Source organism: Monodelphis domestica, chromosome 6 (genome assembly GCF_027887165.1).
Source record: "Monodelphis domestica isolate mMonDom1 chromosome 6, mMonDom1.pri, whole genome shotgun sequence".
In the NCBI taxonomy this organism is placed as follows: Eukaryota; Metazoa; Chordata; class Mammalia; order Didelphimorphia; family Didelphidae; genus Monodelphis; species Monodelphis domestica.
Window position 1 is genome coordinate 278,675,267 of NC_077232.1, and position 25,418 is coordinate 278,700,684.

At 39.3% G+C, this 25,418-nt stretch overlaps 1 protein-coding gene and 1 long non-coding RNA gene across 20 annotated transcripts in view; one reads left to right on the plus strand and one right to left on the minus strand.

Moving 5' to 3' along the window:
- Positions 1–1,254: 1,254 nt before the first annotated feature.
- LOC130455119 (uncharacterized) lies at positions 1,255–5,576 on the minus strand. The gene is made up of 2 exons (XR_008913028.1): positions 5,319–5,576; positions 1,255–1,422 (listed from the first exon to the last, which is right to left on the minus strand). It is a non-coding gene; the product is annotated as an uncharacterized LOC130455119 (long non-coding RNA).
- Positions 5,577–5,608: 32 nt separating this feature from the next.
- CCDC158 (coiled-coil domain containing 158) overlaps positions 5,609–25,418 on the plus strand; it is a 114,811-nt gene continuing 95,001 nt past the window's right edge. For 10 of the 19 annotated variants that reach the window (XM_016422980.2, XM_016422985.2, XM_016422988.2 and 7 more), the window contains exons 1-4: positions 5,609–5,747; positions 13,484–13,523; positions 20,705–20,831; positions 24,637–24,726. In XM_016422980.2, coding sequence (XP_016278466.1) covers positions 20,765–20,831; positions 24,637–24,726 — 157 coding nt within the window. In that variant the 5' untranslated portion in view covers positions 5,609–5,747; positions 13,484–13,523; positions 20,705–20,764. Of the gene's footprint in view, positions 5,748–5,988; positions 6,126–13,292; positions 13,358–13,483; positions 13,524–14,684; positions 14,704–19,254; positions 19,399–20,704; positions 20,832–24,636; positions 24,727–25,418 lie in introns of those variants that run through there. The other 9 variants (XM_016422990.2, XM_007495757.3, XM_007495761.3 and 6 more) reach the window with 7 other exon arrangements.

Sequence of the window (25,418 nt, forward strand, 5' to 3'; positions counted from 1 at the left end):
CTTCCCTCAGGGGGAAACCTCTCCAGTGACAAGGTCAAAACCTGGGGTTTCTACCCTCAAACTAAACAAACTGGGTGTTTCTATATTTCCATGTTGACACTTGCATGGGACCATTTATTGAGTTTTACATAACACAATTAAAAATTGAATGCCTGAAGTCTCAGGGAAGATTATAAAAGGACAGTTGGGTGTATATCTTACAGAAAGTCAATCAGTCAGCAAGCATTTATTGAGCACTATGCCAAGTTCTGGGGATACAGAACATGATTTTTCCCAGAAGGAACTCACATTCTAAAGGAGTCAATATGCAAAGTGACTCGCCAAGGTCATAGAGCTGTTAAAGGGGGGAAAGAAACAAATTTTTGTGTTCAGCACTTTATAATTACCTCATTTGATCCTACTCCTGCCCTAGGAAGCAGGTGCTGTTATCATCCCCATTTTACAGTTGAGGAAACAAACAAAAAGAGATTAAGTGGCTTACCTTGGGTCACACAGCTAGTAAGTATCTGAGGCTCAATTTGAACTCAGATCTTCTGACTCTAGGCTCAGCATTCTATCCATTGCATCATCTTTATAACATAAAATGAACTTAGTCAAAGTAATAAAAACTTACTCCTGAACCATGGTTTCTTCTATTAACTGGGCCTCCTCCTCCCTCTTGCTTGCTTCTATAAGTAAGGGGTAGTGGGTCACCATCTTCTTTTCTTCCCACTGGAATCTTGACCAGGAACTTTCTTCTATCTCCTGTCCTCCAAGTCCTTTTCCAGGATAAGCAAGGCACTCTAGCATCCTGATTAGGCTCTCAAACTTCCATGTCCTATTACTGTGAGATGGACCACCGTGGATCTCAAAGGACACAAAATTCTATCTGCTAGGAGGCTGAACATTAAGGGATGTCTAATTTTTTTAACCCATATCTTCTGTCTTAGAATCAATATCAAGTATTGCTTCCAAGGCAGAGGAGCAGTAAGGACTAGGCAATGAGGGTTAAAGGACTTGCCCAGGGTCACACAGCTAGGAAGTGTTTGAGACTGGATTTTAAGGGAAGGCTTTGATCAGTTTAATCCTTTCCCTCCCTTATAGGATTTCTAACTACTGAAACTCTGCCTGGACCATGTGCTCAATGATTAGCACATTTTAGTCCCTTTATACCCCATTCCCATCCTTGACTTGATGGTTTTTCACCTCAGCCCTATCCCTAATGTCCCAATCCAGATAGTCAATTTATGATATAATTTTGAAGACAAATCTGTCTTGAAATCAGAAGGATTTATTGAGAGAAATAGTTAAGCATGAATGCAGGGCCAAGTCTCTCCCTAGTGCAGAAAACACCCTCCAGAGGAGACTGTGGGCAGGGCTTTCAAAGGTTAAAACTCCAAGCAAGAAAGGGATGATGGATTTGTGTTCAACCAGTAAAGAGTTCTGTTGGCCAAGTAGAGAAGAGATTAGGGACTCCTTTGCACATCAACTCCAAATACTATTTGCATATCAGCTGTTGGAGGGAAGGTTAAGGGTTTCTTCATTAGGATATCTGTTTGGGCTTTGTCTGTTCTACTAATCTACTAATGGGGCAGCCAGGGAATTCTGGGATGGAAGCCAGGGTGGGTTTCTGAGGTTGGATTTAGCAGATATTTCTGATAGATATCAGTACAGTAGTACCCCAGCTTGACTCTTGCCCTGACAACCCATCTTCAAGAAACTCCAAACTGACCTTTGTCTCAGACTAAACAAGCTGAGCTGGCTAAGAAAGGTTTCATCTAGTTCCTGGAATTTGGACTTCTGCCCTGAAGTACTTAATTTGCAAAAAGGTACTTAACCTTCAAGTATTTCTGATCACCCAAGACTGGATTAGCTGACTGAGTCAAACCTTAAGTATCCTTCTTGTCTACTTAGTTTCTCTCCTTGTATCTAGGCCACTCCCTGGGATACCGAAGCCTCCTACTACATTCTGTCTCCCAAGCCTTTATGGTAACTAGTGGCTTGTCCTTCCTTTCCTATACTAGTAAAGTATGTACTGGACCCCAAATTCTTCAGTAAGGTGGAAATTCCCAGTAATTAGATTACTGTGGGTCTTTCCTGAGACAGTGGTCATCCCAGTGCAGTTGGCTCTGTATGGCGGCGCCGACCTGTGTCTCCCTCATCCTAAAGACTTGATTTTAAAACTGTTCGTTTGATTATTTTTCAGTTTGACACTATTCAATTTTATCACCTTTTTTAGATCCTGATGGCTGTTACTCTCTCCCCAAGCCATTTTTACTTCTTCAGGGAGTTTCTGCTTGACGCATATATCTTCTCTCCACTTCCTACCCTTCTATGTAAGGGGACTTTAATATACATTCCAATATTCACTCTAAAACTCCAATTTCAAGTTCTTTAATCTATTCAGTGTCGATGTGGAATCCAGAAACCACCAAATTTATAGCTGAGTAAGATCTGATGAACCCCAAGTTTTAGGGTTAGTTTGTATACTGGAGACCCCAAGTTTGCCCCTAGGAGTTTCAGACTTATCTAGTCTCATACTGAATAATAGATCTTAAAGTAAATGACAATATTAGTTTAGGTAGAGCTGTCAGGCCCAAGTATATATTAAAATATTCTTTTATATTAGAAGTTTTCCCCTTTGTATCAGGTCCAGAGACCAACACCTGGTTCAGGACTATCCTTTTAGTGTCTATTGTAATTAGGTCACACCCTGATACCCCAGCCTCTGGCTATGATTCCTTTCCCAAGCTTGATTGTATACTCCCATTTCCTAGAAGCTATGTTAATGTTAATCCTTCATTCCTGGTCCCAGGATCCCAGACGGTATATAGGATCCCCAAATTCTTTCCTTTCTTGGAATTGTCAATCTATCCTGCTTGGCTTTCCCAGGGGTCAGTGATCAGAGCAACGCAGCTCTGTGTGGAGGCCTTGAAAGCAATGATCTCCTTTCTTTAATTAAAGTGTAGTTTTTCTGACTATTTAATAGTTCCTGGTTTTTTTCCCCCCAGTTATCAATGAAGCAGATACATGGGACAGTAAATAAAGCATAGGGTTTTGGAGTCAAGAAGACCTGAGTTCAAATTCACATTACCACCGGCTGTGACACTGGGCAAGTAAGTCACTTAAGCTGTTGGCAAACCACTCCAGTATCTTTGCCAAGGAAGCTCCATGGACAGGAACACAGAGTTGGACAAGACAGAAAACAAATAGAATAGATATTACATTCCCAAGACTTACTCTTCCACTTCATCTCAGCTATACACAAAGACTGTCATATTTCACTTCTACCTACGTATTACTAAATTCCTTTATCTGAAGATTTTTTATTGCTCCATCTTTCCCTCTACATTTTATCCCCTAATATTTTTCATCATCCTCATCTTGACCTCCAATCCCTCCCTCCCTAAATTCTTTCCTATATCAACATCCCTGAAAAGTCTTTTCTCTCCTCTCTTCCTTACCCCTCCCTATCTTGACTTCTTGATGAGATAATTTAATTCTATATTATTGTCCTACACCCTAGTTCCTCTTGCCCTATCAGCTTTTTAAGCCTTGCCAAGTATCCAATCCTTGATTACTCCCACTATCTGTCTCCTTTACCTCCATTTTCCTTGTAGCTGAATAAGGTTGGATAAAATAATAAAATCTTATGACTGAGCCTATTACAAATTTCCTTTCTCTGCTCCTCACAAAGGGTACACTATCATCATTTCAATGCTTCAATGCAATCTTTGCTTAAGTGTACTTCATTTTACCTTATTTATTAAAAAATGAAAGCAAAAACCCTCACCTTCTTAGAATCAATACTAAGTATCAGAAGAGTGAAAAGGGCTTGACAATTGAGATTAAGTGACTTACTCAGGGTCACACAGCTACTGTCAGGTTAAATTTGACCTCAGAACTTCCCATCTTCAGGCCACCTAGATGCTCCCTTACCTTGTCTTTATGAAAAATTTCCAGATCTCCTAACTGTGCTTTCCTATCCTATATTACATTATATTTTAATAATAATAATAATAGTAATAATAATCACAGTGTTGTTCAGTTGTGTCTGACTCTTCATGATCCCATGAGGGGTTTTCTTGGCAATGATACTGGAGTGTTTTGCCATTTTCTTCTCCAGCTCATTTGAGAGATGAGAAAAACTGAGGCAAATGGTATTAAGCATCTGATGCTAGATTTGAACTCAGGTCTCCCCTAGGCCAAGCCTGGCACTCTATCCACTGGGTCACTTAGCTACCAATAATCACAGTAGTATTTACATTGAGACTACTATGTTCTAGACCCTTTATCTAGCTAACCCTGAGAGGCAGGTGCTATTATTATCCTCATTTTATAGTTGAGGAAACTGGGGCAAAAGGAGGTTAAGTGATTTAGCCAAAGTCACATAGCTAGTAAAAAGTCTGGGGCTGAATTTGAATTTAGGTCTTCCTAATTCTAGGTTCACTTCTACTCAGCTCAGGTCAGTTCCCAGTGGGTAGCCATCCAAACACCAAAATCTGATAGCTTAATATTTATGGATGGATTGTGGTTGGATATGCCTGGATTCAAAGCCTGTCACAGTGCTTCTTTAAGTGGCCATGAGTAGGACCATAGAGGAAGTTGAACTAAATGGCTTCCAAGGTCCATTCCAGCCCTTGCAACAACACAGACCCCCAAACTCCTGCCCATCCAGCTCCTATTCTGCTCTCCTCTCCAGTTAATCTGCCATTATCAATCACTGTAGAAACTGATTCTACCCAGGCTTAAGTTCCATTTTTCTTTCTTCCATGAAATGCCAAAGCCAGAGGATTCACTTTCCAGGAGAGAGGATCCTTTCTGTACTTATAGTGCCTTCTCTCTTCCTTAAATGGAGACTGTTTTTTCTTTCTAAACAGAACACTAAAGTAGTCAGAGCTGGAATCAGCTCCCTCAAGGGACCACAGGGTCCTAGATTGAAAGCTTAGACTAACATGGTAAATAGGGATTAAAATCCACATTAAATAAAAAGGAGCTCTTTGGGGTAAAGAGTGTGAAGGGGTCCAAAGAACAAAAAAGTTGCCAGCCCTGCCTCATTTCAGAGAAGGAAACTGAGGCTCAAAGTAAGATACTTCATGGAGGCTGCACGGGTAAAGGGCTGAGGAGGGATTCGAATCCAGGTCCTCTCATGGTGCCAGAGTGCCCCGGCCGGCCCTGGCAGCTCGTGGGGCTGGAGCGGTTAGTTGGGGGTCTCTTGGGCACACGAGATGAGTATGGGGAGGAATAGGGGCCTGTACAGTGAACCTTTAAGTCTTCTCCTCCTCAGGTCTAGGGGTTGGGCAATTTCTAAAGCACCGCCTTCTCGGAGCGATCCGCACCTCTTATTGGCTCCTGCTCTCCAGTTCTTACTTCCGCACCTCATTCGCCCCGCCTCGTTGCCCTGGGTTACGGCGGCGTCGGGAGGCGGGACTGAGTAGGATAGGCAGGCGGTTGAGCGCCCCGCCCCCGTCTCCCGCCTGCAAACGGTCGCTGAGGCGGGCTCGAGGGCGAGGCCAGGGTCCCGCGCGGGGGCTCGAGTGCGCGGGTCGGGGTGCGGCAGGGTCAAGGGGTGGGGGGCGGGGGGGGAGGAAAGCCAGAGCCACCTGTCCTCATTACCAACGAGGAGCCTCCATCGCCGGGGTCGGGGGAAAGAGAACGGGGACCATCCCCACCCCCCGCCGCACAATCGCTCCAGGTGCGGCTGCCGAGCCCTCCTGAGCTACCCCGGTGATGCTGCAGGTCTCCTGGGATGGGTTGGATTTTTTCAGGTAAAAAGGAGGAGGCGCGGGACGGGGCGGAGCGAGAGCAGTCATTAAGGCGCTTGGGGGAGGGGCCGTTGTTAGCCGGATAGGGGGAGCCCCCTGGCGGCCGCCTCGGCTGGCGGGCCGAGGGCACGGGGAGCGGGGCGGCAGCCGTCTCCGCTGCTTCGGGACTTCAGGGGGCGCTCTGCTGCACCTGGCGCAAACAGCGATTGAAGGGGAGATGGGGCTGCGCTCCAGCTCTCCCCCTCCCCCAATGGAATCCAGAGCCTCTCCTGCGCGTGCGCCGCAGTGGGCGGTGACTCGACGGGGATCCAGGGCTTGGAGACCCCCGCTTCCAATGGGGCGGAAGCGGGATAAGGGTAAAATCTCCGCTATGCTTTTCAGGTGGGATCTCAGGGGAACGAAGCCAAGCTTGGGCAAAAGGGATTTCTCCCCGCGACACCCTCCCCCCAGATACAGAGGGTTTTATTGCCGAAGTCACTACCCTGTGCTGTTTTTTGTAAATGTCTGTACATTGAATTCCTTTCAGCATTTTCCAGTTCCCCTTACCCAGTTTGCCTTCTCTCCTCAAAAAAAGAAAATGTCTGTAGCAGAAACCCATTTTCCATCTCATCCCCACCGTATGGAAGGGGAAAAATCTTTGTAACAAACATGTAGGGTCAAACAAGATGACTCTGCAATATCGCATCTCTAGATGACTACAGACATCTCAGTTAAACAGCTTAGATCTGGGAAGGGTCTTAAGAGGTCATCTGCTCTATAGATGTCGAAGTTCTGGCCAAAGAGATTGGGCTGTTGTATATATGGTCTCCATACCTCCTGATCTGACGATTTTGAGGTCTGGGACAGTGCCTATACATTTGCTGTCTCCCATCACAGCACTGACCACAATGCTTTTTGCACTGTGAGGATCTGTTAGTAGGCACAGACCTCTAACCTCTGAGTAAGGACGATCTGAATTTTATCCTAGTCTCCACCATGTATGGGATAAGCCACTGTTAATCTCTCATCATCCTGATATATTTTTTTTTATCAGATCGTAAATGACACCCGACTTGTCAGTCAGTGGAAACACCAAATTTCCTCATCTGGAGTTTGTTTCCTTAGTGAAATCACAGGTTCTGAACTTTCTCACTTCTTTTAGCTATACAACATAACTCATTTCAAAATTCTGTTTTGAGGCTTGAATGGATCTCCTGATTTGGGTACTCCTTCCACCATGCTGAATTTATACTTGCCTTATTCTGGGTAACTTTTGCCCCTAAAGCTACCCTTCTTTCTTTGTGGCATTATTCCAGATTTCTTGACATTAAGAAGCTATTACTGTAAATAGAGGAAGCAATTAAAATCTGTTGAATACCTTTTATGTGCAAGGCCAGGAACTAGGTCTCTGAAGGTAGAAAGAAGCCCACACAAGAGTTTACATACCCAGGAGGGAGAATACACAATATACAGGGTATCTCAGAAGTCTTTTGAGACATGATGTCAATTTGAGAGAACTGAAAAAATTAACTAGTATATTGCAAGGAAAATTGCGGACAGAAAAGGCACAATAGAGGGAAAAGTTCAGGGAAGACTTATAGAGGTGTCATCCTACCTCAACCCTGAAAGAAGAAATGGTTTCTGAGAAGTGGCAGTGAGGAGGATATGCATTTCAGATATAGGAGATGACTTGTGTAAATATACAGATATGGGAGATAGAGGATCATGTGGGGAATGGTTTCTCTTGAATTCGAAATGGGAAGCAGATTGTTTAGGATCTTAACAAGATACAATTTGTATCTTACAGGAAGTGGTAAGGCACAGGATTTTTTTTTCCACAGAAGTTTTTTGACCTGAGTTCCAGAAGACACGTCTGGCAAGTTTTGACAAATCTGACTTTAGGAAGAGCAAGTACAGTGGCCCTTGGTTATTTTTGCTACTTGACTGACCCACTTCCTTCTCTAGTTATTTGCTATTCAGATCCCAAATTTTAAGCCCACTTAGAAGTTCTACCACTTTTTAGATAGAACCTGGCTGAAACTACTTGTGCCAAGTCTTAGTGGCTTCAGATTTGATCACCCTCGGGAACTTAAGTTTAGATACCATTCCTTTTGAGAGATGACTTTCTGTAGGCTTCCTTTTTGAAATGACTTTTGTTCTAGGGATTGTGGAAGTCCTGACAGAATAGTTTGGTTAGGTTAGTTGGTAAATGAAGAAAGATCAGTTACATAGGAGAGAATTATTTTTGCACATGAAGACCTTTGTTCCACATCCAAATCCTTTGTATTTACATCAGGACCTCAGACATTTATTAATTAATATTTAGTAGAACTGGTATATACCAGGTACTGCAGAAAATGACCTAGTCCTGTTGAACATGGACACATTGCAAAATCATTTATGGATCTCTTGCTAACATTTGTGTATTTTCAGATTTCTGGAGGTCAGGTCTAGAGCTCTGAAAAGGCCACAATCCTTGAGGTTGAAAGGACCTCTTAGACCATTTACTCTTGATGGGTAACAATTCCCTTTGTAAAAGGTTGATTCACATTTTTGAAGACCTCTAGTGAAAGAGGACCTTTGAGGCAGCCTGTTTCACTTTTGGACAGTGTTTCCAGGTATCAAAGCTAAATCTGCCTCTGTAACTTCTACCTATGAACCCCCAACTTTTGCTTGTTGGTAAAAACAGAAAAAAAATCAACTCCCTATTCCATCTGATAACCCTTCAAAGACTATTTGGTCAGGTAGAGGGCTCTGTTCAAATGTAGTCTCTAGATACCCTGGACAAGTCATTTGACCCCCATTGCCTAGCCCTTACCACTCTTCTGCCTTGGAGCCAATACACTGTATTGACTCCAAGATGGAAGGTAAGGGTTTAAAAATAAATAAATAAAAATAGATAATGACTATATCCCACCTGGGGTTTCTCTTTGTTAAATATTTTTCATTCACATCCTCAAACGGCATGATCTTGGGACTCTTGCTGTCTTCTGGACAGTTTCTAAGTCATCAATATCCAGATGGGACCCCACCCTGGACAGAATATTCTAGAGGCAGTGTGATGGGGGGGGGGGCGGAAAAATAGAGCAAAGTGATAATCACCTCTATCTTGAATCCTGTTCTTGCCTTAATGTAAGATTCCAATTAAGATGGAATCTGGTTTGGGGCTGCTATATCACATTGTTGACTCATTAAATTTGTATGGCCTGAAATATCTGCATCTTTGTTCAAGATAAACTACCTGGCCACATTGAGTTTTGGAACATTTGGAACATTTATCCTCACTATCAAAATTGATATTTGAATAGTGCTTAAAAGATTACCAAATGCTTTACGTATATTTCATTTGATCCTTATAACAAACCTATAGAGTAAAAGCTGTGGCTATTTTAATCCCATTTTACAAATGAAGAAATGGGAAGAGAGGGGCTCAGTGCCTTGTTTGCCCAAGGTCATAGAGCTGGTGTCTGAGATATGATTTAAAGCTATTCTTCCTACCTTGGAGTTCTGTATTCTACTCACTGAGTCACCCAGTGTTGCCCAGTGAAGCCCAGTATTGGGTCTGGTAAGATTTTTTAAATGTTGCCTCAGTAGTCCAATATTTAATTTATCCTCCTAATTTGGTGTTATTTGCACATTTGTTTGTTTTATTAATTTAAAAATTGTCCCCATGGTAACATGATTCTTTTTGTCTCCTCGTCTTCCCTCCTCTATTCTGGAGCTGACAAACAATTTCACTGGGATATATACCTATATTATCACTCAAAACCTATTTCCATATTATTCATTTTTGTAATAGGATAATCTTTTAAAACCAAAACCCCAACTCACATACCCATATAAACAAGTGATATTATTTGCACAATTGATAAGGATGCCATTTGTTCTTTTATTTAAGATCCCATTAGAAATAGGAGGCAGCTAGGTAGCTCAGTGGATAGAGTGCTGGGTGTGGAGTCAGGAAAACCCGAGTTCACATCTAACATCAAACACTAGTAACTAGCAGTATGACTCAGAGCAAGTCACTTAACCACTGTTTGCTTTCAATCCACTGGAGAAGGGAATGGCAAACCACTCCATAATCTTTACCAAGAAAACCTCATGGTCAAGTATGGTCCAGGGGTTTAAGAAGAGTCAGACACAATTGAATAGCAGCAGTATTATTAGAAATGTTTATTAGCATAGGTCCAAGTCCAAATTCCTGGAACACTCCTTTTACCTTGTCATTGAACCTTTATATCTGGCCATTAAGCTGTTCTGCATTTACCTCACTGGATTATCAACTATCCCAGTGGTCACAAAATACTTTTTGAGCATGTACTCGTCATTAAGAACATTTTGAGCAGCAAACCCCATTATAGCTATATCAATCTATTTACAAATTATGCTATTCCAATATATTCACAATTAAAAGGATATGACAAAGGATAAGTTTAATTAAAATTTTTTTATTTTACATCCCTTTTTTGCTCTCATTACAATATAATACTTTTTTTTTGTTGGAGTGAAGTGATTGAATATACGGAATTATTTTTTGAAAGTCTTTTATTCACCACTCTATTACAGCAATTTAAATGCCCAGTTCTGGTTTCATTTATTTCAATTCTTGGTTTTAGCGACTGTCATTGTAGAAAATAACCTGAGATGTAGCTCTCTTTGGAAGAAGTGTATCATTGGAAGTACTTACTAAATCATGATATCAATTTTTCAGACCCATCTACTACTATGTAAATGTTTTTGATCAGATTTGGTTAGTATATTTTCATCTTTTCTGATATCAGTAAGTTGTTTTTGCGGGTCTCTCAGAATCTGTTATATTTTTATATTTTTAACAAATGGATTCTTAATCCACTGAAGCTCATTTTGAAGATTTTAAAATAGCAAATTCTGTTTTCAGGCTGCTTCCCTGTCATTTTCATTGAATTCATTCTCTTGAATTCCAGAACTACCTCCAACTGGCATTCTGGGCTCTTGGACTTCTGATTGGTGATCAATCATCATAATTAGTGGGTTATTAGGTGACATGGTTGACAAAGTGCTGGCTTTGGATTTAGGAGGATCTGAGTTCAAATCCTATTTCAGCTATTTACTAGCTTTGTGACCCCAGACAGGTCACTTAATGCTGTTTACCTCAGTTCCATCATCTATAAAATGATCTGGAAAATGAAATGTCAAACCATTCCAAAATCTTTGCCATTAGAAAACTCTAAATGAGAGCACAGCGTCAGACACAACTAAACTGACTAAATAAGCAACATCATAATTAATCTTTCCCCAATTTACCACATTAACCATCCTCATGGTCTTATTTTAGCCTCTCCCTCCAATCAGGCACTCCTGTTGTGTGCCTTCAGCTTCTGATTTACTGATCATGATGTCAATTATATTCTTTGAAAGCAAAGAACAAACAAGAAGTTGTCATGCATCACATCTAGACCAGCATAGACTCCCTACACTGCTGCTGCCCTCTGACCATCTTTATGGCTCTCAGCTGTGCTCCAGCCTCAACTAAGGTCTCATAACTTAAGGCTCTCCTGGGTAGTTCTCCAGCCACCTTTCTCACCCCCTTCTACTCCTGGGTCATTCCCAGAACCACACTGTCAGGCCTGGAAATTACAGTTCAATCAGTTATGGTCCCTGGGGCATTCCTGACCATAATACTCATTAGTAACTCACCACTCACCTGTTTGTATTGTCTTCCTGCTTTACATTGTAAGCTCCTTGAGGGTAAGGGCTTGTTTTTCTGGTTTTGCATGTCTAGTGCTTAGCACAGTGCATAATACTAAATAAATACTTTTAATTCATATTAAATGTTCAGATATTGTTTTTAAAGGGGCACACATTTTTGGCAACAAAAAAAAAATACCTACTTTAAAAAATCTCATCATGATGGCTTTGTTGTAACCAACTAATATCACAGGATATGCCTGAGTGAATTCATTGATAAAGTCAATGGTCATACATTCATATTTAAAAATTCCCTTGCTCATTTTGAATTTTGTTTGATCTACTCAGATCTGATTAGGTTGTCATTGTTTTTACTTTGTAATTTGGCTAATGAGCCCATATCAGGAGTAGACTCCTTGACTCTCCCAATTTTTGTTGTTTACTTGTGAAACCATTATTGTAATATCAAGGCTTTTTGGCAGAAATCCTTTAAATATGGTTGTCCATTTAAAGACTCTTAGTTTAGTTAAAAGTAGGTAATCTGTAAATCTATTTAATTGGGCAAACTTAAATTGTGATAAGTGGAAATACAATGAAAACAAATGAACAAGAAGGGTCTATCCCTCCTCACTGTGGAATTCCAATTTCAGGATATTTTGAATACTATATGTGATAATGCCCTTCTGAGATATGGATTGAAAGCATCACTGTCAGTTGATCTACTAAATATTAATAAAGTTTAAATGTAAAAAATTCTTTCAGATAAAAAATAAATGTAAAAGTTTTAATTTTTTATCCTAAAGTATCCTCTTGCTAATACTTTGGAGACTACAGGCCTATCTAATGATTTCTGTCTCTCTTTTCCACTAGAATGGCATATGAGACTTTGCCAAATACCTTGTTAAAATCTAGGTGAATTGTACCTACAGAATTGCCTTGATTTAATAGTCTTCTAACCTTGAGAAACAAGAAATAATTTACTTGGACGTGTGATCACTTCTTTTTCTAGATACTAATTTACTATCCATCCTTTAAAATACATTCTAGAGGGGCAGGTAGGTGGCTCAGTGGATAGAGAGCCAGGAATAGAGACTGGAGGTCCTGGGTTCAAAAGTGATTTTAGATACTCCCTAGCTTTGTGACTCTGGGCAAGTCACTTGATCCCCATTGCCTAGCCATTACCATATGGTATTACCATTACCATACCATAATGGGTTTAAATAATAATAATATATTCTAGAGTCTTTAGTCAATAACTTGTAGACTGTGCTTTTCTCTTCTTCTTCTTTTTTTTTTAATTGAGGTGCCATTTGTCCTCCAATTACATGACACCTCTTCTGTTTTCCAATATCTTTCTAATCACTGATAGTGACTCAGTTATCATATCTGTCTCTTCCTTCCCTACCCTGGGATATAGTTTGTCTGGGTCTGGTGACTTGGATTTAGCTGGGCAGAAGGAGCTCCCTTGTTAACCTTTTATTTATACTAGCCTTCAATTCCCCCTTGGCCATCTTTCTTTTCTAGCCTAAAGATCCTTCTCTTAAGCAAAGAAAACAAGAAGAGGTAAAAGTGAAACAAATGAATTAGTGAAGATGAATCTGAGGAACCAGAAAATCCTTGGTTCATTCATGCAAATGAGTACTGGAACACCAGTTGCTACTTTGCATATGAAGAAAGGGATGTGGATGCACAGAAAGCCCACAAACCTACTTAGATAAGACAAGAACAGGTAATAAAGTTATAAAAAAGGTAGCACAAAGATTCCTGTTGGCCCCTTCAGTACTGTGTGAAGGGCTCCGGACTTGGGTCTGTATCTCACTCTGTAACCTTCAACAAGCCCCTTAAGCACACATTGTCTTCTGTCTTTTTATTTTTGCCACGGGGATGATAATACTTGGCCAGGCTTGTTGTGGAGTTGTAATGAGAAAATATATTTTGAAGATTTGAAAATCTTGAAGCAAATAAATGTAAGTAGTTTTTGTTATGAATGGAATTGTCTTCAGTATTGATTGACTCATTTCCAAAATAATGCTTATGACAGAATGAAGAAATCTTGATAAAAATGTTTTTAAAAATTTATTTTATTTTCACAGGTGTTACTAGAATAAATGAAAATAATCTCCAAGAATTAAGGTATTCTTATTGTACTAAGTCTCTCTCATAAATATATTTGTCTTACAGAATTTTGAAGTTACATAATTATAAAAATTATTTTTACCAAATGTGAAGTCATGTTGTAGAATTTGTCATTTTAAGGCTAAAGTACTTTTTATTCTCTAGCCTTATCTGTTTCTGAAACATTCTAGCTCCAGTTCTACTTGACTCTCATACTCCCCTGAATCTGGGACTCACTCTAGTGACCCAGACCACACAGTCCATCCTTGTCTGTCCATCCTGTGTGAATATCATTCATAACCTTTTGAAGATTGACCACATGGGGCCCACTCAGTACCCTAATAGGTCTAATTTGCATTCTTCTGGCATTTTATAGATACCAGCAGCATACACAGGTTGTCTGTCAATCACTAAAACCTACTTAAGAATCTCTGTGTGCCAAGTATCATGGTAGGTGCTAGGGCGATGAAGACTGAAACAATGCTGGTCCTCAAAGAGCTTATGTTCTATGGAAGAGACAGTACATTCCCATAAAAGTATACAGATGTGTAGAGGGCAGTTTGGAGGAAGGTGCTTCCAGCTGAGAGGATTGGACAATGTCTTAAATCAGAAATGGCACGTGAGTTGAATTCTGAAGGAAATTTTTAAGGGATTTTAAGAGAGAGAAGAAGAGGTAGAGCACTTTAGCCATGGTGGACAGTCTTGGAAGTCATGTGAGGAATAGCAAGAAGACAAATTTGGTCCAAAGAAAAATGTGAAGAGGAGACATGTATGAAAGGCTAGAAAAGTAGTTTGGAACATGATGGTAAGAGGCTTTAGAGGTGAAACAGAGGAGTTTTTGCTCTTTTCAGAGAGCCACTGGATCCTGTAGGGAGTCACTGGAGTTTTTGGAGCAAAGAACAATCACTGATTTGTGTTTTGGTAACTCCTGAGGATGTATTGGCTAGGAAAGAGACTGGAGGCAGGAAGGCCAATTAGTCCAGGTAAAAGGTATTGAGAGGACTGACTTTTCACCACATGACTATCCCATCTTATTTTCCAGATATACATTTATTTGATGACATCTAATTACTTCTGTGTAATTATTTTTCACATATGGCAGCCTGCTTTGGGGTTCTTCAATGTCAGTTCAATGGAGAAAGCTAGATTCTATGATTTTCAACCATAGACAATCTCTGGAAGAATATGTAATTAAAAGGTCTGTCATTTCATGGAGATGCTTGTTTGGGGTTATTAAAAATGCTAGATATTTTCCCAAATGCAGTCTAGCTTTTATCCCATTTGTTTATGAATTTAGCTTTAGCATTGTGTTTATATAAACAGAAGTATTTAGAGGATGAGAATCTCTCTTAGATTTGGGCTTTGCTCTGGAATTCTTTCACAGCAACTCTTAGCACAATCTGTGTGTGTATGTTTGTTGAACTCATCTTTGTGAGTTCAAATCTGCCTTCAGATACATACTAGCTGTGTGTGACCCTGGGCAAGTCCCTTGACCCTGCTTGCCTCCATTTTCTCATCTGTAAAATGGAAATGGCAGACAACTCCAGTGTTGTTGCCAAGAAGATCCTAAATGGGATTATGAAGGGCATTATGGAAAACTACTGAACAACAGCTTCAAATAACATATATCCCTTGATCTCTCAAAATATATGATTTTGACATACACCTTGCAGGAGAATCAAGTAACATTATCAAGTAAAATTCTTTTTTATAGTTATCAAATAATAAGCATAGAGGGATCTGGATATTTTCTGCATTTGTTAATCAATTTTGTGCCTGGCTTTAGGAAAATAACTTTTAATAGCTGAATGGAGAGTGAGATGAGACCATGAAGCAGACTGTTACACAATAGTGTAACCCTGAGGTGATGAAAGCAGGGTGGTAGCAATATCAGAGAAAGAAGGGGACATGGAGGAGAAAAGTTATGAAAGTAAACTTTGGAAATATGGAGATGGAGAAAGTAAGGACTGGGAGCATGGTGTTGCCTTCGACAGTAATGAAAAAAAGGAGGGTTTGGGTAATTGTAATAATCATCATTTAGATAATAATTATCTTTGGATGATAAGTTCTATTTTGGACTTGTTGAGTTTAAGATGACTATAGGACATCCAGTTTGAGATGTTTAATAGGCAGTCAGAAATGTAAGACTGGAGGTCATCAGAGTTGGGGGCTAAAGAAATATTTGAGAATCTTCATCATGGGAATAAAAATTTGAGCTGATGAGATCACTAAGTGAAATTATATAGAGGGAGAAGAAGGTCCAGGAAAGAGCCCAGTGGGATGCCCCCAACACTTAGTGGGTATGATGTAGGTGAAGATCCAACAAAGGAGACTAAGGAGTGGCCCAAGTGGTAAAAGGACAGAGGATAAAGTAATGTCATGAAAACCTAAAGAGAGAAGAAAATATCAAGGAGAAGAAGGTGATTGTCAAGAACCGGGGTCTCTTTAGGGATGGGGGCAGGATTAGGCGAAGGGCAAAAAGGCAGACATGCTGGTAGGTTTAGCACTTCATGATTTATTCCACACTTCTCTACCCAGCAGCTTTAGCAGCAGATGTATATACTCCAGGCTAGTAGCTAGTGTGAGAATCAAGCGATAAACAAAGATGGAGTTTGTAACATTCTGGAAACTTTTTTTCCTTTAAGATAGTAGGAACTGTTTCTCTTCTGGCTGAGACATCTGGAGCAAGGGAGTTAGTTACCTACTATAGTGTCTGTATCTCAAGCCTGCTTTTCTCTGTGGTTGTACCCCCTACAGGCCCTCCTAACATATCGGGGGAAGTAACTCCTGAGTTCCCTAGGGGGGTTGACAATATCAGAAGCTGCAGAGAGTTTAAGAAGGATGAAGATAGAGAAAGTTCCATTAGATTTCAGCAATTAGGAGATATTTAGTAACTTGTAAATGAAAAAAATTGTTACGCATTTACTGTGTGTTTGTGGTACAATGCAAAAGAGATAGTTCCTGTTCTCAGGGTACTAATATTTTACTGGGAAGGGAGAGAAATATACCATGTATACCACATATACATACTATATATATTTATGTATATACATATGTAGAGGGAGTAGATAAGGAAAAGCCTTATTTAAAAGGGGCTACCTCAGTTGAACTTTGGGAAGCTTAGAAAGATTCTGAAAAGTGAAGTTTAAGTGGGAGAGCACTTCAGACATGGAGGTCATAAATGCTGACTTAATTCTAAGTCATACTAAGTTTTGCATAACATTTCTTTAACTCATCCTATCTCATGGATGTTGACATATAAGCTTCAATTTATTTTCATATTGATAATTTTGAAAATGCTTTTCATGAGCCATTTTAGTACAAGATGATTATCTCGTGAAATAAAGTTTCTTGTTGCCTTTGGATTCATGATAAAACCAATTCCATCAACTCCTTTATTTGCCCTCTAAGGAGAACCTGGGTGTCCTCTTTCATTTTTGCTGTGACTTTTGCCTTTGGATTTCATAAAAAGAATGTTAATATTGCTACAATTCAGTTCCTCTAGAAGTATATTCTCCAGTAGTATTGATCACTAAACAAGAATCTCACATTTAGAGTGCCAATAACTCATTTAACATTTATAGGTAGTCTAAAAGCTGTATGATTCTTAACAGCCTCCCCCCCCCCCGCCCCCTTCCCCTTCCCCTTGCCCCTCACCCTGCCTCCCCTGCCCAATCCTCCTTGCTATGCTACTATTGCAGAATGAAATCATACAGGACCCTTTGAAGATGATTTTTTTTAAACCCTTACCTTCCATCTTAGAATAAATACTATGTATTGGTTCCAAAGTAGAAGAGGGGTAAGGGCTAGGCAATGGGGGTCAAGTGACTTGCCCAGGGTCACACAGCTAGGAAGTGTCTGAGGCCAGATTTGAACCTAGGACCTCCCGTCTAATCCTGGTTCTCAATCCAGTGAGCCACCCAGCTGTCCCCTGAAGGTGATTTGATATTTTTCTTTCATAGATTGCCTTGACCAAAGAATTCATTACCTAGTGGCCAGGCTAGTGATGAAGAACCTATCAGTGCTTTACTATTCTGGTTTCAGAGAGCAGATAGTCTCTTGCGAAAACCAGTTTGATAATACCTGCCAAAACCTTACTCTAGGCCCATGATGGTGAACTGATCCTAAGTCAAAGATGGCATGCCAAGACCTCTCTGTGGGCACATGCTATTCTGGCAGTTAGTTACTAGAAAGGTGGAGAGACTGGTGGAACTGCTCCTCTTCCTCTCTCTACTTTGCTTACTCCCTCCCCTGAGCAGAGCTCTTGGGCCACTCACTCCCCTCCCTTTCTCTTTCCCCTGTCTGGGATGGAGGGGACAGAGCAAATGGTCTCTAAAAGGTTCACCATTACTGCTTTAGATTTTTGAGCACTAGGCTTTACCTCCATTATAAGGCATCAGAAAAAGGCTTTGTGTTACTAGAACAAGGAATTTAATAAACTTTTTGGAATAAAATATCTATAAGCCCATCATTGCCTAGCAACTTATTTAAATTCTGCATTTCATTATAGTCTACGAATTAGAATTAAACTGAAGACATCATCTACATGGCACATTTTCTAGGTTCACATCAATTACTGTATGGAACCTCCCTTCACACTTGCCCAGAGGGACAACTGTTAACAGGTTTCTAGTCTTTGTCTTGTGGTACCTCCTTTTTAAAACCATCACTTGTGAGCTTCCACTGATGTGCTTTCCATTAACAATCATCATGTGATCAAAGAAAAGGTATTTACTCAGATTTACTCAGCTAGAATAGCGTTAAAAAACATCCCATAAATCTGGGGCACCTTCTCATACTGTTTGCATGGAAATGATACCTTCTATATGTTGTTGCCCTCTTTCCAAATGATTACCTCTTCCCCCTATATGGTACTGTAATGAAGAGACAGCAAAGCCATATTGGACTTACATCCTGAATTCTAGTTAGGCCCTGATCTGACATGTGTGTGTTAATCATATAACTTAGTGCTTGTGATAATTTCAGAACTTGAGTTTTTAATCTATAAAATCATAAACTACCTCTCATGGTGGTTGTTATAATTTTTTTTATAAATACAAAATAATGTTGCCAATTTCCATTCAGTAGAACTGAATAAGGGACATTTTGCTGAATTCCTAGTTTCATAGCAAATCAAATATGCCTTGGACTGAGGTTGTTCTCAGTCTTCTCATTTTTCCTACCTTCTTCCAGAATCAGGTCCAGTTCTGTTTACATTGCTGTCAAGCTTCTGTTTCTGTTAACTTGTTCATTTCACAGACCAATTTAAGAGAAGGGAACCTAGAGAGGGCTAATATTTGTTTTACTCACCAGTTTTTGACTATGTCTTTTGCAATGGACCAAATCTTTATGGTTATGGTGGTAAATAGGTACCACAATAATTCTTAGGTTTAATAGGTTTTGGAACCTGAAGAAGAAGGTTTAATAGATTTTGGAACCTGAAGGTCATACATATAATGGACAAGAGCCTGATCAGAGGTTCAACCTCCTGATTTTACAAATAAGAAAACCCAGGTCTAGAGAGATTAAGTAATTTGATGGAGTTCACAGGTAGTAAAGGGGGCAAATCTGGGTTTTGATTCCAAATCCATTGTTTTTAACTTGTACCATAAAGATCACAAAGCACCTAATTTGATAAAGAATTCAAGCCAGTTTTGTATACCATGATATAGTATGTTACTGTTTAATTGAAAAGTTTTTCATGATAGTCTCTTCCATTAGAACACTGAAGTTGCCTAGCAATGCCAGCAAACATACCACTTCTTAGAATTCTTAATGAAATGTCCTTGCTTGCTGTTTATTTCCCAAAATGAAAACTCCAACCTTATTAAGGTAGAATTTGTTGAATTTAAGTTTTGATAGACTACACTTCAGTGGACAAAAGTGAAAATTGGTGAGTGAAATAAAGACAAATTTTTCTCAGTAACAATAGTTATAGTTGATAGGCTAGCTAGTTAAATCACTTTTAGTATTTTGAGTATTGGAGGCCCCACTAACAATTAACTTAATTTAAAATTTAACCTCAGCTCCTATGTAAAGCATTTTGAGTGCTTGAAGTCTCAGCTGGCCTTCAGCTGAAAATTTGATAATTATTACTGGGTGTTTAAGATAAGCTCCTTTAGGTTAAACTGTTTGGATGGAATAATCTTTAGCATGTCCTTTGTATTTTAATTTTGTCAAAGCCCAAGCTTATCTGACATATGACCCCAAACTAACTGTCTATTGCAGATATGTATCAGTTTTTCTTCATTAAGTAAAGCTTTAAATTGTTTATGCAGTGTGATTGGTTATGCAATGATAGTAAAACTTCTTGATCAGGCCTGAACTCATTGAGTTAGGGGATATTTTAGGCAAAGGCAGATTTTTTTGTTCATAAGTTTGTTTTCATTTTTATTTTGCCTAAATTAGTCATGTAATTTTCAGAGTTCTTCCTTTTTTTAGAGTAGATACAAGTGATTGTTTTCACAGGCCCTTATTATTGTTTAAGTCCTGAATGTTGCACCTAGATTGAATCTTGGCCTCTCTGTTCTTTAGATACCCTGGCATGTGTTATCTATAACTTATGAGTTAGTTATTTAGTTATTCTTTTATTAATTCCTAGTTTACTGATCATTTTTTAAAACCCTTACCTTCTGTCTTAGAATCAATACTGTGTATTGGTTCCTAGGCAGAAGCCTGATAAGGGCTAGGCGGGGGTTAAGTGACTTGCCCAGGGTCACACAGCTAGGAAGTTTCTGAGGTCAGATTTGAACCCAGGACTTCCCATCTCTGGGCCTGGCTCTCAATCCACTGAGCCACCTAAATCTTGACTTTTTAAGGAGTTTTTCTTTTCACTGTTTGAAAAATGTGACCTTATAATAGATAAAGATTCAAAAATGAAGCCAGTCACTTATTACTACTAGTCCTCAGAGTACTTAGTGCTCCCTCTTGTGGATTGCATTGGGAAAAATGACTGGGTAAAATTTATCTTTATTTTTTGTTGTTGACCCCTGGGTAAAATTTATTTTTATTAGGGTTGCTAAGAATATATATCCTGAACAAAAAATTTCATTTTCTTAATCCTAAAATCCTAAATAATAATAATAGTACAGAAATAACCTAAATAAAGACTGAATTTAGCATAATAAAGTAATTTTAAGTCTGAACAAAGGCAGTCACCTTCACAAATAAAGCTTATATATAACCCTTGCCTTTCCTAGGTTAGAGCTAATAAGGCAAACTCATAAGACACTCCAACTCCAGGAAGAGCTTTTGTCAGCATGGAAGCTAAAGGGCATGATGCAAATCAGGAAGATGTATCACTGAGTGCTGTCAGATCCAGTGGAAGTAAGTAACCTTTAAAGATAATATTCAAAATCATTGTCAGAATCCAACTGCTGTTAGATTAAATAACATGGTTATAATGCTGGGTTAAGCTATAGACATATGTGCTGACCATTTTGCCTAGTTATTTTCTTTTTTAAACTCTTACCTTCTGTCTTAGAAAAGACACTAAGTATTGGTTCCAAGGCAAAAGAGGGGTAAGGCCTAGACAATTGGGGTTAAGTGACTTGCCCAGGGTCACACAGAGAGGAAGTGTCTGAGGTGAGATTCAAACCTAGGACTGCTCATCTCCAGGCCTTATGATTATGTTTTCAAAAGAAAAACATTTCTTTTTGCATTCCAAACCCCATGCCAGTTCTTGTAGTACTTTTCTCACTTTTTTTAGGTTTTAAATTTAAAACCCAAGCAGCAAATATTTAATAAGTGCCTACTATGTGCTAGGAACTATGATACACAATGGAATTATAAAGAAATGGAAAAACACAGGCCCTGCCCTTGAGGAGCTAATGCACTTAATGGGGGAGACAATAAGCAAAAGCCTAACTACATATGGGACAAATTGTAAATAATTATCAGTGAGAAGACATTAGAATTCAAGGGATTGGGAAGGACTTCCTGGAATTTAGTTGGGGAATCCATGAGGTGGAGATGAAGAGGGAAAGAATTCCAGGCCTGAGGGACAGCCAGAGAAAGTGCCTGGAGTCAGGAGATAGAGAGTGGCTTGTGAGAGAAAGGCATCAGATGAATGGCAAGGTAGAAGGGAGCCAGGTATTTTATGCCAAAGGATTTCATATTTAATCCTGGAGGTGAGAGGAGGCTACTGAAACTTTTTGAGTGGGGGTAAGGAGGGTGTTGACTTCTTCTGACTTGCATTTTGGGAATATCACTATAACACCATAGAGGGGAGAGACAAATTGAGACCAGACAGTACTATTATAATCAGGGTGGTGGCAAAGTCACAGGAGACAAGGGAGCATATTTGAGACATGTTACAAAGGTAAATTCAATAAGCCCTGGCAACAGATTGGATAATGGGGATAATAAGAGAGAATGAGGAGTTAAGGATGACAGCTTGTGAGCCTGGGGCACATGGGAAGATGATGGTACCCTTAACAGTAATAGGGAAGTTAGGAATAAGAGGGAAGATTTAAAGAGAAAGATAATGAATTAGAGAGAAAAATAATGAATTAGTTTTGGGTCTTATTGACTTTAAGATGCCTATAGGACTATTCAGTTCAAATTGTACAAAAGGCAAGGGTTGAACAAGTAGATTTGAGAATCCCCTACATAAAAATGATAATTGAATCCATGGGAGCTGATGAGATCACTAAATGAAATAGTATAGAGGGAGAAGAAAAGAGGACCCAGGACAGAACCTTGTGGGATCCCTCACAGTTTGTGGGTGGAGATTTAGCAAAGGAAGCTTGAGGAGTGGGCATATACTAAGGAGAACCAGGAGAGAGCAGTGTCCTGCAAACCTGGATATAGGAGAAGATGGAAATTTTTTTTCAGATAAAAATCTTCAATAATTATTTTATTTAATAATTTTAATATTTCAGATATGATTTATTAACTTTATCCAATGTTTATTAAGCACGGATTATGTGCCATGCACAGTGCTAAGCACTGAATTCTACTGCAGATACTCATAAGAATAAGAAAGACATTTCCTGCCCTCAAGATTACAATTTAAAAGGGAAAGGCAACCCTCAAAAGGAAGCTTGAAAATTGGAGTGTAGAAGGCCTAGGTTCATTTTCAGATATTTCCTAGCTGTGTGACCTTGGGCAGATCACTTAACCTCCATTGCCTAGTCCTTAAAACTCTTCTGCCTTAGAATCAATGCCAAGACAGAAAGTAAGGGGCTTTTTTGTTTTTGTTTTTAAGAAAGTGGAGGTGTATAGATCTGAAAGTATCTTGTTCTATAGCATCAAACCCAAATAAAGCTGCAGATGGAGGGGGGAGAATGCACTGGAAAGTTATGAATCCAGTCCTCTATAAAGGGAAGCTATAAGAATTTAGTGCTCCATTCTCTAGGTTTCTAATCAGAGCAGAGGGGAATGGGTAGGTGTTGAGTATCTAAGGCTGGGTCAGCAGTATGGTGATAAGGCTTCAAGTATTTAGCTTCTGCAGCTGAAAACATGCAAAACTGCAGATGTAAAGTAGACAAATTTTCCAGGGTTTTCCTCCTCTTCAACCTCATATAGGGAAGTTTGTACCTAGTCTTTGGCAAAGAGTCTGATTTTGAGTGACATTTTTTTCCAAGAGTAAATTAAATTTTATTTCATTTACAGAGATTTGGGGATGGGGGTGGGGGAGGACAAGTCCATGTACAAATGAGATCCATGAGATACAGTGAAGCTTGACATAAACCTATGTGTGCCCTGTGATGGGGAAGTGGTTAAGCAAGGCCTCCTCCATCAGAGAAAGGCATCGCTGGTCTCCGGTCAGGTCTGCTTCCCACTGGGTCACAGCCCTGATGTAGTAGCATAGTGGCAGCTCTTCCCTCTTTGGCAAAGACAAGAAAGCGCCAGGGTGGTCATGGAACCCTGCCTTGGAAGGGTGATGGCTTCTCAGGTGCTCCGGCAGGAAAGTGATTCTTCTGCACCTCATCTCAGGGGATGGACAGCTGGTTCATAAACTGCTCCTCCCCTTACTGCATGAGGAAGGGTAACTTAAAACACTTAAAATTCTATCTTATTCTTTGTTCTTTGTGTTTAGGGCTGTTGGTTTTTTAAAAATTTATTTAATTAATTTAAAATATTTTTCTTTTTTTAATTGAAAAATTTTATTTAATTAATTGACAGAATATTTTTCCATGGTTACATGATTCATGTTCTTTCCCTTCCCTCCTCCAGAAGATGGAAGTTTTAAAAAGTTTTTAAAGAGTCTTTCTAAACTGAAGATGAGTAAGAAAACTGTGATGGTAATAGTGACAGTGCTTTAGGAGTTAAAGATATGAAGAAATTTAAAACAATATTTGCTCTAGAAGGGCAAAAGTTTTTAGATGATAGAAGGTTGACCAAGAAAGAAATGAAATGTGAAAACTTTGAAAAAGATTTTTCTTCAAAGTAAAGGGGAAAATATACCCCACCCTATCACTACTTTACTACCCTTATACTGAAAAGTACCAATTTCTTAATGATTCTTAAGGATTCTTTTGTTTTCATTGGTATTTACGGTTGTAGTTGTTTGTTTTGCATTCTGCTCCATTTATTTCTCTTGTAAGATTTGTCCAATTAGTTTTGCTTGCACACATTTCATAGTTGCCTTTTATGTAGCACCTTCCCCTCCCATTTCCCAAGTTATTAAAATTTAAGTGGTAGTTTTTTGGTGTTATAGATTTAGAACTAAAAGGAACTTTAGAGGCCATTGAGTTGACCCCTTCATTTTACAGATGAGGAGTTACTTGTTATTTTCCTCACTCCTTTTACCTCTCCCTACCCAGATAAGAATGAAACAACCCTTACCCCTCAGCCCATGCCTTTGTTTTTATTTTCTTAACGTGAGTAATATCCATTTGTAGTAACTTTTTTCAACAAATTTATTTACTTTGGCCTCTTTTCTTATTTCATCTGTTCTGAATTTGATTTTCCTATTTATGGGCTCTAGATTTACATGTTCATTCCTTATTCTCTCTGTCCCTCATGAAAGTTAGGGTTTCTGAAGGGCAAAAATTGATCTCTTTGTTTTATCCCATTCCAAGTTAGTACATTTATAGATATTAACTTTATCCTCCTTTTCCCTTGTTTTTCTTTGTTTTTTGTTTTTGTGTGGCTTTCTGTTGTGTCTTACTCCTGGAAATTCCAGTACATGAAGGAGAAAGTATGGCGTGGTGGGAGTCTCTCTGTATCCTGAGTCATGAGGCCCAGCCCTACCCCCAGTCTTTACCATCAACAGGCCAGTATATACTACTTCTGGATCTATCTTTCCCTTTCAACCCCAGATTTTGAGAACCCATAGGGCTCTTCTTGGAGACAGAATTCATTTATAGGAAGCATGACCCTTGCTTGGAGAATGTGGTCTCCTAATGTGCTCATCTCTCAAATGAAACCTGCTAGGAGAGATCTCTCATCTTTCTCCTGCCAGATCTTGGGAATGTGCTTCAGTGGAACCCATTGTTTTTTCCCTTCTAGCATGAGCCCCGCTTTCCATAACGCTTCATTTTGTTCCTTCCTTGTGCTTATCCCACTCTCCAGCAGGTTTCCATGCTTGTTGGGAAACCAAAAAGATTACTGTCCCCTTTTCTGTTCATGTTGGTCTAGGCAGAACTGTATCTTTACCTCTTCCTTCCCATGTCCTGATGAACTTCTCTTTGTATGATCTTTTTCCCCCTCTTTCTTAACATATATTGATTTCCTTATAAGCAAATATAAGTTTTAGTTTATAAAATATTAATTAAAGCCTTTTTCCTTCCCTTCTCCTGTCTCTTCAGAGTTCTCCTTAGATTCTTGTGTCCTTTGATGATCCCTTTTTTAAACCATTGATTAAAAAAAGTTTTAATAGCAAAAATATTTTTTATTGTTACTTTTGTCTTATCTAAGGAACAGGAGAAAATTAATTACATTGCTTAGATTTTTCTTTCTAAATCC